A 12700-nucleotide genomic window follows, 5' to 3' on the forward strand; every position below is an offset into this window, starting at 1 on the left:
GTTCAGCTCTAGGAGCAATTCCTGCCCTAGCAGCGTCACTGGGAGGCGGGCAGTGCTGAGGCCTTCCTATGCCTCTCCAGTCACACTCTGTGGGCTACAGCTGCCAGGTCTATCCCACACAGCCGAATCTGCCTCTCCTTGGTCTATCTGTTGGGCCTGCTCAGGGAGTAGCTGGCTGCAGGCTGATGTCCTCTGTGCTCCTGCCTGCCCCACAACCCCAGGGTTCTAGGTAGAGCACCCGCACAAGGAAGGGAGGGCTCCGCCAGAGCTGATGGCCTGCCTGTCTGCCCATCTGCCCTTCATTTGCTCTTGGCTAGCTGACTTCACTCTCCATGGCTGCAGAGCAGTCGAACGGGGCAGAATGCCAAAGATCTTCAGCTTCTCTGGAGGGTATCTGTAATCTTTCTGTAGGTCCCACCTGCCCTGCGTCAATGCAAGGTGCTATGGGGCCCCCAAGCAGATCCACCAGGGCAGGGGTTCTCAGCCCTGGCTGTACTTAGAATCACCTGGGGGATCTTCAAAACATGCTTAATCAGGTCCCCACCCTAGACCTACTCAGTCAGAATTGGTGCGGGGAAGCAGTGAGGCAGACATGCTATTTTATTTTTAATTCCCCTATGTGACTCTAATCTGATCCAGGGTTGAGAAGCACTCACTGGAGCCTTGCTCCTCAAAATGTGGGTCCAAGGCCCAGCAGCATCAGAGCAGCTGGGAGCTTGTTAGAATCTCAGGCCCCATCTCAGATCTACAGAATCAACATCTGCATTTTAGCAAGACCCGCAGGTGATTCGTGCATCTATCAGCGTTTGAGAAGCATTGCACAGGTGGATCCCCTAGAAAGTTTCACGAGGACAGGGACGTTTGTTTTGTTCACTGCTGTATTCAGTAATGTCTGGAACAGTGAGTGCTGGCACATGGTAGGTGCGCAGGAAATATCTGCAGGGTTTCGAATGCGTACAAAAGAACACAAGAGTTAAGCCGAACAATCCATGTCCCCAGCTGAGCCCCCAAGGCTCGCCATTACCTGTCCATCACCCTCCCACCTTGAGGGATGGGGGTCGAAGGCAGGTGTGTGAGTGGCAAACAGGGATTAGAGGGCTTGGCTCCCTCCCGGAAGCTACCTGGCTTGGGCGTCCAATCACCGCTCTGTTTGTACCCTTGCAGGTACCCTGTGAGCCTGTCGTCGGACCTGGAGTGGCGGCCTGACCGGTGCCAGGACGCCAGCGAGGTACAGCGCGACCCGCGCGCGGGTTCAGCGCCCCTGGCTGAGGACGTGCAGGTGGACCCGCGCAAGGACTCGCACAGCAGCTCCGAGCGCTTCCTAGAGCAGTCGCACTCGTCCATGGAGCGCGCCTTCGAGGCCGACTACGGGCGCTCCTGCGACTACAAGGTGGGGTCGCCGTCCTACCTGGACAAGCTGCTGTGGCGCGACAACAAGCCGCACCACTACTCGGAGCCCAAGCTCATCCTGGACCTGTCCCACTGGAAGCAGGCGGCCGGCGCGCCCCCCACGGCCACGGGGCTGGCGGACACGGGGGCGCGCGAGGACGAGCCGGCCAGCCTCTTCCTGGAGATCGCGCAGTGGGTCAAGAGCACGCAGGGCGGCCCAGAGCACGCCAGCCCGCCCGCCGACGACCCCGAGCGCCGCTTGTCTGCCTCGCCCCCTGGCCGCCCGTCCCCGTTGGACGGCGGCGCCAGCCCCCAGTTCGACCTGGACGTGTTCATCTCCCGCGCCCTGAAGCTCTGCACCAAGCCCGAGGACCTGCCGGACAATAAACTGGGCGACCTCAATGGTGCGTGCATCCCCGAGCACCCTGGCGACCTCGTGCAGACCGAGGCCTTCTCCAAAGAAAGGTGGTGAGGGCGGAGGGGCCGCTCCAGGCCCCACAGAGCAGGAGACCCCCAGAGAAAGCCGGGGCTGGCAGGAGGCGGCCACCCTTCCCGCCCCTCTCTGCTGCCTTGGGGTTGGCAGAACACGTGAAGGATCCGAGGAGCGAGAGGAATGTCCATTTCTTAAACTGCCTTAATAACTAGCCTTTAACCTGTGGGAGCGGGTTTGAACAGGACCCTGGCTTAGGGGTTGATCACTTTCCTAGCAAAGGGGAGATCACATGTGGTGCACAGGGAAGAAACGGCTTTAGACAGCAGTCTGCGGGCCCCACCTGGGTGGCAGGATGCCGAGAAATCTTGCAGAGGTAGCTCCGAAACCATCTGGCCCAACTAGCCTCAACTGACAGCTGAGGAAAGGCAATTAGGCCCAGAGAGGCAGAGACACTCGCTTAAGATCACAGGCTTAGTGTGAGGACGAGCTTTAAATCCCAGTCTCCTGGCCCCCAGGCCAGGGTCTGTCCACCATAGAATGTCTTCCTCTACTGGGGTCGTTCTGGCTTTTTGCTTAGAAACTTGGTCTGAGATGTTTCTTCCCTGTCCATTACCATTCGATGTTCTTTTATTCAGAGCAATGTTTCTTGTATTCTGAAACTGGAAACTGAACCAGTTTGTTTCTCCTAGTCACCAAGCATACTTTCCTGGCTCCCCAAGTACTTAAATGTTCTCATCTGTCACACCCCTGTATTTGCCTCACCCCTGCATGGTCTGAAATCTTCATTTCAGGTCAGAAGAGCCTGGGGTCAGTGGGTAAAATCAGCCCTTCTCCCAGGCCTGTGCACACACCCCCTCAGCACTCCCTATGCACTTTCTTGACACGCAAAGACACAGCCCTCTTTCCCCACTGGGCGTCCTACCCCAGTGAGGTTGAAGGCACCAATTCCAAGAATCCCTCCAACCTCCCTGCCAGCACTCCCCCTTCACCCCACACCCGGCCCCCCGCCACCTAACCACAGCGCCTCTCCAGACCTACCTCGGGACCTAATGTTCTCTACATGAACTGCTCATTTGGAGGACAGCAGTGAGGTCCTGCCATAGAGCAAATGTGTTAGGAGAGAAGGTTTCACATGGGACCCAACATCCTTCATCAATACTTTCCTGAGTTTGATCATCCATTTAGCCTTGACAAACAGCAGACCCTACAGAGATGTGTTGGAGAGCACGTCGTGACCTTGGGGGCAAGGAATCCAGAAAGGTAGGAAGATATGAAAAGAGAGGTGTCAACAGCAAGGGCTCTTAGGGGTCAGGCACCAGCATGGAGACCTCATGACAAAGGAAGGGACTCAAAGCAGCAATGCCCCTCATAGTGTAGGCTAAGGTGAGTTTGGTGCATGCAAACCTGTGTGCTCACCCACAGAGCATGGGGTAATGGTGTGTAGACACAGGCCCTCTGCAGAAGCGTGGGGTGGGGACACTGACAGCCCCTATCTGGTCCCCAGGAACATTCTACCATTTCTGCCACTGGTGTTCAGCTCCTTCTCTTCCCCCAACACTCCCAAAGATACCCACAGGAAGTCCAGCCAGTTTGCAGGTAGAGGATTCCACCAGTTGGTCTTGGGCTGCGTTCACCCTCACATCACAGCACCTTAAATCTAATCAGCAAACTATAATTTGTATGTTGAAACCTGCAACACATTAGAAACTTATATTTAAAAACAGAATTAATCACACTGACCAACTTTTAAATGGAAAATATGTAAATAGGAAGTGTTTGGGTTTTGTTTTTTCTTTAAGAAAAAGAAATATACACCACTCCTCATGTGCCATTTTGTCCTCAGAGGGCGGCTTTACTTTTTTGGTAAAGGAACAAGCTGCTGGCCTTGACCAGGAGTTCATATATAACTGTTATTACAGAGGAATTGTTATAACTACTAATGTTTTTAAAAAATTTATTAAATATTATTAAACTTGATCAGGTCAGGCCAAATAAAGTTTTATTGGAACACAGATTTATTTATGTATTATTCATTTATGTATTATCTGATCCTGTCTTTGAGAGTGCTAAGAGCTTAGCTGGCTTCTCCCTGTGCCCATGAAGGCCACTGTATTTGGGGGTGGGGGAAGGACTGGGGAGGGGAGAATCTACAGAGATTGGTAATCAGGAGGTGATTCCAGAATCATCTGGTGAGACCTGGTGTCCATATTGTGAATTTCAAACTATATCTTGGCGCTAACACCAAAACTTCTGACCAGGGCTGGTTCTCTCCTCTAGTCACAAAAGGTGCCAACATCATGAGATTGGGGGGAACCAACTACCTAAAATTACCCACCCGTGCTACCCCTCACAGATGCCTGAGATCCCATCCATCTGAAGTCGACCCCTTTGTAATATTAAACTGTTAGTCTTCATTTGTAATTCAACAAATACAGTTGACCTTTAAACAATACAGGTCTTTTGGCTAAAAGAACTTTCTACTGTTGAAATGCACCTGAGCCAAGAGGAGCAGCCTATTAAGCCAATTATCAGATTATTTCCAAAGTGTCTGCTGAGCGTGGCCATGCTGAGTGGATGCAGGTGAAGGGAGGCCAGAGCCAGGCCACACACCTGGTTGAAATTTTATATTGAAGAAGACTTGAAGCCCAATGTGAGGCCTGGGCTGCTAGAATGTAGGAAATGGAGTGTGGAGAGAGGGAATTGAGAAGCACAAACAGCAAACAGCACTGAAGAGGAAGGAGGACCGAAAAAGGAGGAAAGAGGGCACCTCAAAGGTAATAGTTCACAATCTCATCCAGCCACCTCTGATTCTAAGATGAAAACTTCTGTTAGGAGGGTCCTAGGTCTACCCTATGTGAATAACATAGGGATCAGCAAACTATGGCCTCCAGGCCAAGTGGTTGTATTGGAACAAAACTACGCTTATTCATTTATATATTTGTCTGATCTTGTCTTTATTTTATTTATTTTTATTTATTTATTTATTGAGATGGAGTCGTGCTCTGTCGCCCAAGCTGGAGTGCAGTGGCACAATCTCAGCTCAGTGCAACCTGCCTCCCAGGTTCAAGCGATTCTCCTGGCTCAGCCTCCTGAGTAGCTGGGATTACAGGTGCCCCCTCCAACACGCCCAGCTAACTTTTGTATTTTTAATAGAGATGGGGTTTTACCATGTTGGCCAGGCTGGTCTCGAACTCCTGATCTCAAGTGATCCGTCTACCTCGGCCTCCCAAAGTGCTGGGATTACAGGCATGAACCACCACGCCAGGCCTCTGTCTTTACTTTAAATTGTGATATTTTATATCATGGATTTTTTGCAATAATATTTTTTAAATATTGCATTCAAATATTTATCTTGGTTACCGAGGTTTTCGGCACCCTTAAATTTTGTGCCCAAGGCAAGTGTGCCTCACTGGCCCTCAACCTAGTCTTAGCCCTCATCTATGGCTGCCTCCATCCTAGAGTTAAGCGGTTGCAACAGAAACCTCATGGCCCACAAAGCCTGAGATATTTATTACCTGGCCCTCTCCAGAAAAAGTTTGCTGACCCCTTGTGTAAGATGCTATGTGGCCTCCACGTCTTTGTGAATAAGTACACAACTTGCCTTGTCTTTTCTAGCCACTGACATTCCAGTTCAGAAATGCCACATTTCCATGACATTTTCTAATTACACATCCTATTTTCATGACATGATTTTCTCATTACACATCCTCGTTTACTTTCCATTCTTTAGGGAAATGTCTTCATTTGCTAGTGAGAAGTTTCTAAAAGTGTGGGAACCATCCTACTTGAGCTGAGGCTGAGGGGACATTATGCCAGAGGTTACTACCATGATTAGAAACCAGGCTTTTTGCTAGGATGGTTAGAACAGGCAAAAGCTCAACTTGAAAGCTGTGGTTCTCGACTGAACTAGTAAACTCCACATGGAGAGGGAAAATGTCTGATGTCCCCAACTGCTCGATTATGAGTCAAACTATAGCAAGGGTATGTCAAACAGCATATTCTCTTCATTGAGACTGAATCACTGAGAAAGCCCAGAAATACCTGCCTGGGTAATAGTCCTGTCTTTATTCATTATTCAATGAATATAAAAATTGACAGTAGATGGGCATTTACAGATCATCTAATCCAACCCCCTCATTTTGCTGATGAGTAGACTGACAGCAGCAAAGTAATTTGCCCAAAGCCACACAGTCAGTGGCAGAGCTAGAACAAGAGCCCAAATAGTCTTTCCAGGATAAACTCATTTCATTCAACCTAACTAGGATACAGATGCTGCGATTGATACTTGGAGGAACAAAATCAGCCCTGAGGATGAGAACAGACCACAAAGGCAGGAACCAGGCCATCACAGGCCCCATGCTCTGCTCACCTCTTTGCCTGGGTGCTGGAGCCCTGAGCCTCTGGATGCCTGGAGCCCCAGAGCTGCCCTTAGTAATGGCTTTCTGCCCCTCCAGACAGTTCCTGCCTAGCTTGGGGCCTGATCTGTGTAGTAAGGAAACAAAGAAAAGAGAAGAGGGCACTGGCTTAGTTTGATTTCCTTCAGCAGCAAACCGTGAGATACGGATTCAAGTTCAAGGTTGTGGATGAGGAAACACTGAGAGGGCAGTGAGGAGGTGACAGGGAAGAGAAGGAAGCAATAAACGGTGCAAGCTCCTGCTGTGGGGAACTGTAGCTGTGTCCTGGCAGGGAGTTCCAGGAGGCAGAGCGCAACATACACCTGTGAGACTTCCTGCTGCAGCCAGGCCTGGGTTGAGGACTGCTCTCCTGGGATGCTCCCTCCGCAGCACCTCTGGCCTGCCCTGCACTGCAGCAGAATGGGCTCCAGTGGCTAGAAAAAGGCCACAGGACCAGGCGCAGTGGCTCATGCCTGTATTCCCAACACTTTTGGAAGCCAAGGCGGGCGGATCACCTTAGGTCAGGAGTTGGAGACCAGCCTGACCAACATGGCGAAACCCCCTCTCTACTAAAAATACAAAAAAATTAGCTGGGCGTGGTGGCATATGCCTGTAATCCCAGCTACTCCAGAGGTTGAGGCAAGAGAATCACTTGAACCTGGGAGGCAGAGGTTGCAGTGAGCTGAGATCGCACCGCTGCACTCCAGCCTGGACGACAGAGTGGGACTCCCTCTCGAAAAAAAAAAAGAAAGAAAAAGGGCATAGGCAAAAGGCCACAGGTGCTGACAGATGGGAGTCGGGCTGGCATGCAGAGAAAGGTGAGGGCCAAATGGATATTAGTAGAGCACCGACAGGTGTCAACAGTAGGATTTAACAGGAAGCAGGTCCAGGACCCAGGCAGAGAACAGCTGCTTAGTGCTGGCAACACACTCCCTGCCCTGGCTTGGGTTTTCTCAACTCTTCCTGGCCCTCCCTTCTTCCCTATAAGGATAAAAACTGGCTTTCAGCGACACATGGCTTTTCTTTTCAATCTCCCACACACCCCAAGTGTACCATCAGTTTTCTACCAATAGTCTCACTAATCAACTTTGGGATCAGCAATCCCAGCCATGGTTGAGAAGTGTTGGTGTCAAACCAGTAGGGTCTTTGTGTCAGAGCCTGCTAGTAGGCCCGGGGCTTAAGTGAAACAGTTGTGTGCTCTTGCCTGACTTGAGGGACATTTTGGTCCTTGAGGTGTGAGTTTCACCTCATTGAATTACATTAAGAACTTCACTAAGACCACCGAGAACCCTTCTAGATGTTGACACCTGAAATCTCAGAATTGAAATTACTTAGTCTGCACTGATGTTCTCCCTTGCTCTGCACATTCTTGACTCACCAGTATCTGAACATTCCTATGCCTTGATGCCTGTTAGTGCCTAGTGGCACACGTAAGAGTGACAATGTGGCAGGGCTGAGTCCAGTGCATAATCAGGAAACCAAGCACAACCCACCAGGGGGCTGAACCCATGGCTCAAGGCTCCATGACACAGCACTCCTGCCAGGCAGCTCTGCTAAACTCTGGGCCACACTCCATTTCATTAGTAGTGAATGGCTCCGTTTCCATCGGAAACCAAAAAGAGCCATCTCAAGGTTGAAGTGAGACCGGTCTCAAGGCCCTTGCGATGGGCTCATGTTGGCCCTTCAGTGCACCTACCCAACATACAGGCTCTGTGGTGGAAAATAGGGAGCATAGGAATGACGCAAGTGTGTGGCTGAGAGCAAGACCGTGTCTTCAACAATTGCTTCATCCTGTCTCCCAGAACTGCTCACAGGTACACGAAAATGGTTTACATCTTCTCTCCTGTAATTCAAGCGCTCAGTACTAAGGTAGAGCTTTAAACATTGAGAAATTCAGAAACAAGGACGCTGTGAGCCATGCTGTGAGTTTTCCACTCCACTGATAGTGTCAAAATATGGCTGTGGAGTTGCAATGGCCATCAGAGTTTGACCATCGTTGTCTTGAGTTGGTTCCCTAAAATCAGTGCCTGAGATGGGCATTTGGGGGCCAGTGATTCACTGCCCGAATGCTCTAGGAAGTGGGGGATACAAGAGACCAACAGAGTATCAGCTTCCTGTATTTCCCCTTCCTAGACCAGGGGGATCTCAGCAGGCTTGTGGTCCAGGCTACAGACCAGCTTCAGCCTGGTCCCACCAAGAGCTCTGGTGCCTGAATTGCACCATAGAGTGGGGCCACCTTGAGAAAAGAGGATGGCCTTTGGTGCCTCCATGTCATCCAGTCATGGCTGCCAGCTGGGGAGGGTGGGGCGAGGAAACAGAACTCATTCAGCCAAGAGCAACTCTAGAGGCAGCTAGGAGCTATTTAGCAGCCACAACCCACAGCAGCTGGGTGATGGGTATACTCCCTGCTGCAGGGGATCTGGGCAGGTACCACCTGCATTGCAGGGCCCTGCACTAGGCACTATGGGGGATAAAGAGGTAGGAGAAGGACCCGCCCCCAGAGGATTTTATCATTCAAGTGGGAAAATGGGGCAAATATATAAGGTCTCTGAGGTGCACCTGGAGACCTTCAACGTTCCCCACCTGGTGAGCCCTCCATGGCCCATCATTATTGATTTCCTGCTGTTGATATTCCCAAAAGTTGCCTCTCCACCACTGCTCCCCACCTCAGAACCATCAGCCCAGTGACTGTCTTGAGGATCCCCAAGACCACCTTAGGCTTCATGATTCACTAGAAGGACTCACAAGACAGAAAAGCTGGTATACTCACGGTTATCATTTATTACCATGAAAAGGGATTAGAATCAGCAAAGGGAAAAGGCATATGAGCAACCTCCAGGAGAAGCCACATCTAAGCCTCCAGGTGTCCTCTCCCAATAGAATTGCATGAAGATGTGCTTAATTCTTCCAGCAACGATGTGGGTAGTATTGTCAAACCAGAAAATGTCACCTGAGCCTTGGAGTCCAGGGTTTCTATGGGGATGGTCAAAGATAGCCATGCAGTGCCTACATGACCTACTTAGTCTCCAGCCCCCAGAGGTCACACTGATACAGCATGGCCCAGGGACTCAGGCACACAAAAAAAACCACTCTTATCAGGCCGTCTATTCCAAGGGCTCAGAGGTTATCTCCCAGAGGCCAATCAAGAACCTGTCCTACTAAACACAGGCCTTTCTTTGAAATGTGCAGGGTTTGAGCAAGCAGGGCCCACCAACTTAACCCTTTACTGCACAGTGACATTGAATATATTTGTATCTTTTGCAATTCTGAAGTCATGTGAGTTTATCTTATGTGAGCATTACAGCAAAACTGAGGCAACACAGCTACTTATAATAGAGATCTTATTTGGTACACGTGCCTACGTACTTTTAAGCATGTGTAGCATCATTAAAACATAACAATAGAAGCATGCATGCTGAGACAGAGCAGAACTAACACCTGAGATTCCATTTCTTATTGAATCATGGTCTGCTTATGAAAGCTGAACCTGTCAACGAATGTGCAAGCTAGCTCACTGCTCATTCTGTCAGCGTGGTTATTACCATGGGGGCAATAGTGCTACATGCAATGATGGGTTGCTGTGAAAAGCAATCATCTCCAGCCACCCCAGAGCTGCACTGTAATGTGAAACTGAGGGCTTTGGAGTTCTGAGGCCAAGGGAGCTCTGTGGCTGTGCAGTTGCCTGAGGAATGGCTGCACAAAGAAGCACGGTTAAGAGATAAGGATGTCGGCCGGGTGCAGTGGCTCACGCCTGTAATCCCAGCACTTTGGGAGGCCAAGGCAGGCAGATTACTTGAGGTCAGGAGTATGAGACCAGCCTGGCCAACATAGTGAAACCCCGTCTCTACTAAAGATACAAAAATCAGCCAGCGTGGTGGCCCATGCCTATAATCCCAGCTACTCAGGAGGCTGAGGCAGGAGAATCGCTTCAACCAGGGAGGCGGAGGTTGTAGTGAGCCGAGATCGCACCACTGTACTCCAGCCTGGGTGACAGAGAGAGACTCTGTCTCAGAAAAAAAAAAAAAAAAGAGATGAGGATGTCAACAGCCAGGCTGAGCCACGTGACAGCTCCAGACCTTGGAAGATTCCAAGAGACATGTGGAGCTGGGTTCCTGGGGGCTCTGGCGGTGAGAAGGAAGGAAAAGGTCAGACTCCTCCCATATAGGCTCCCCCTGGGTATGATTAGAGGGTGTGATTTTATGTGTCAATTTGGCTGGGCCACCATGGCAAGCCAAACATTATTCTAAATATTTTTGTGAGGATGTTTTTGGATGAAATTAATAATTAAGTCAGTGAGACTTTATGTAAATCAGATTGCCCTACATAACACGAGTGGGCCCCTCCTAATCAGTGGAAGGCCTAAATAGAACAAAAAATGATCTCTCCCAAGCAAAAAGGAACTCTGCCTGCAGACAGCCTTCTGCCTTAAACATCCAAGCACCATTGGCTCTTCCCTGGATCTCCAGCTGCTGGCCCACCCCGAAGACTTCAGACTTGCCAGCCTCCATAATTCCTTAAAATATATTTCTTACTTAATTTTAAGGAATTAAGTATAATTATTAGGAATATATATACACACAGAGAGAAGTATATTTAAGGAATTATATTTTAAGGAATATATATTTTAAGGAATCAATAAGATATGTGTGTACACCGCATATACTCACTTATAAGTGGGAGCTGAACAATGAGAACACATGGACACAAGAGGGGAACAACACATACTGTGGCCTGTCGGGGGGTGGGTCAGGGGAGGGAGGGTATTAGGATAAATAGCTAACACATGTTCAGCTTAATACCTAGGTGATGAGTTGATAGGTGCAGCAAACCACCATGGCACACATTTACCTATGTAACAAACCTGTGTAATGTTACCTGTGTAACAAACATGCAATGATGGGTTGCCGTGAAAAGCAATCATCTCCAGCCACCCCAGAGCTGCACTGTAATGTGAAACTGAGGGTTTTGGAGTTCTGAGGCCAAGGGAGCTCTGTGGCTGTGCAGTTGCCTGAGGAATGGCTGCACAAAGAAGCACAGTTAAGAAATAAGGATGTCGGTACACATCCTGCACATGTACATCCTGCACATGTACCCTGGTACTTAAAATTTAAATTAAAAAAAAATATGTGTGTATATATTTGTGTGCATATACATATATATACACACATATATATATACACATACATATATATATGTATATATGTACACATATATCTTATTGATTCTGTTTCTCTGGAGAACCCTGACCAGGGGTTCCAGGACTTTACATGTCCTGTTCCATTTTAATTCCCACAACTGGAGAGATAGGTTATTATACCCATTTTACAAATGAGGAAACTGAGGCACAGAGAAGTAATTTGTCCAAGGTCAGCGAACATAGGAGTTTGGAGCAAGGACAATAGAGTCAGACAGGCTGGACTAGAATACCAGCTCTTCCAGTTACTAGCTATGAGACCTGGGGCAAGTTACTGAACATTTTTATGCCTCAGTTCCCTCATCGGTAAAATGGGGATAATAATGTTTTCTATCTTATAGCATTACTATGAGGATTAAAGATGTTTAAATATATAAAGCACTTGGACCAATACAGTGTTAGGTATGTAGAAAACGTTTTGCAGCTGGCCCTTCTCATCCACAACCAACAATGGATCAAAAATATTTGGGAAAAAAAATAACAATAAAACAATTTTAAAATTCAAATAAAAAATGCAGGCCAGGCACAGTGGCTCGTCTGTAATTCCAGCACTTTGAAGGCTGAGGCGGGTGGATCACTTGAGCCCAGGAGTTTGAGACCAGCCTGGTCAACATGGCAAAACTCCGTCTGCACAAAAAATGCAATAATTAGCCAGGTGTGGTGATGCACGGCTGTAGTCCCAACTACTCGGGAGGCTGAGGTGAGAGGATGGCTTGAGCCCGAGAGGCAGAGGTTAGTTACAGTGAGCCAAGGTTGCGCCATGCACTCCAGCCTGGGTGACAGAATGAGACCCTGTCTCATAAAAAACAAACAAACAAAAACAAAAAAAAACTGGAGTATAACAACTATTGTCATAGCATTTCCACTGTATTAAATTATTATAGGTAGTCTAGAGATTATTTAAAGTATATGGAGGATATGCATAGGTTATAGGAGAAAACTAAGCCATTTTACATCAGTTACTTCAGCATCCTACATTTTGGTATTCTTGTAGGTTTTGGAGAAAAGGCCCTAAGGATACCAGGAATGACTGTGTAAGTGTTTGATAAATAATTAAAATAAACAAGGACCAGGCGCAGTGGCTCACACCTGTAATCCCAACACTTTGGGAGGCCAAGGCAGGTGGATTGCTTAAGCCCAGGAGTTTAAGACCATCCTGGGCAACATGGCAAAACCCCATCTCTACAAAAAATACAAAAATTAGCAGAGTTTGGTGGTGCATGCCTGTGGTCCCAGCTACTTAGAAGGCTGAGGTGAGAGGATTGCTTGAGCCCAGGAGGCAGAGGTTGC

The 12700-nt window shown here is 48.7% G+C and overlaps 1 protein-coding gene across 8 annotated transcripts in view; it reads left to right on the plus strand.

Moving 5' to 3' along the window:
• The window catches only part of MAPK4 (mitogen-activated protein kinase 4), a 171667-nt gene extending 167833 nt beyond the window's left edge, over positions 1-3834 (plus strand). For 7 of the 8 annotated variants that reach the window (XM_055102781.1, XM_034943718.4, XM_003827219.3 and 4 more), the window contains one exon: positions 1165-3834. In XM_055102781.1, the coding sequence (XP_054958756.1) occupies positions 1165-1861 (697 nt within the window). In that variant the 3' untranslated portion in view covers positions 1862-3834. The remainder of the gene's footprint in view (positions 1-1164) is intronic. The other variant, XM_055102783.2, reaches the window with a different exon arrangement.
• The last annotated feature ends 8866 nt before the right edge of the window (positions 3835-12700 follow it).

The sequence above is a fragment of the Pan paniscus genome, chromosome 17, assembly GCF_029289425.2.
Source record: "Pan paniscus chromosome 17, NHGRI_mPanPan1-v2.0_pri, whole genome shotgun sequence".
Lineage (NCBI taxonomy): Eukaryota > Metazoa > Chordata > Mammalia > Primates > Hominidae > Pan > Pan paniscus.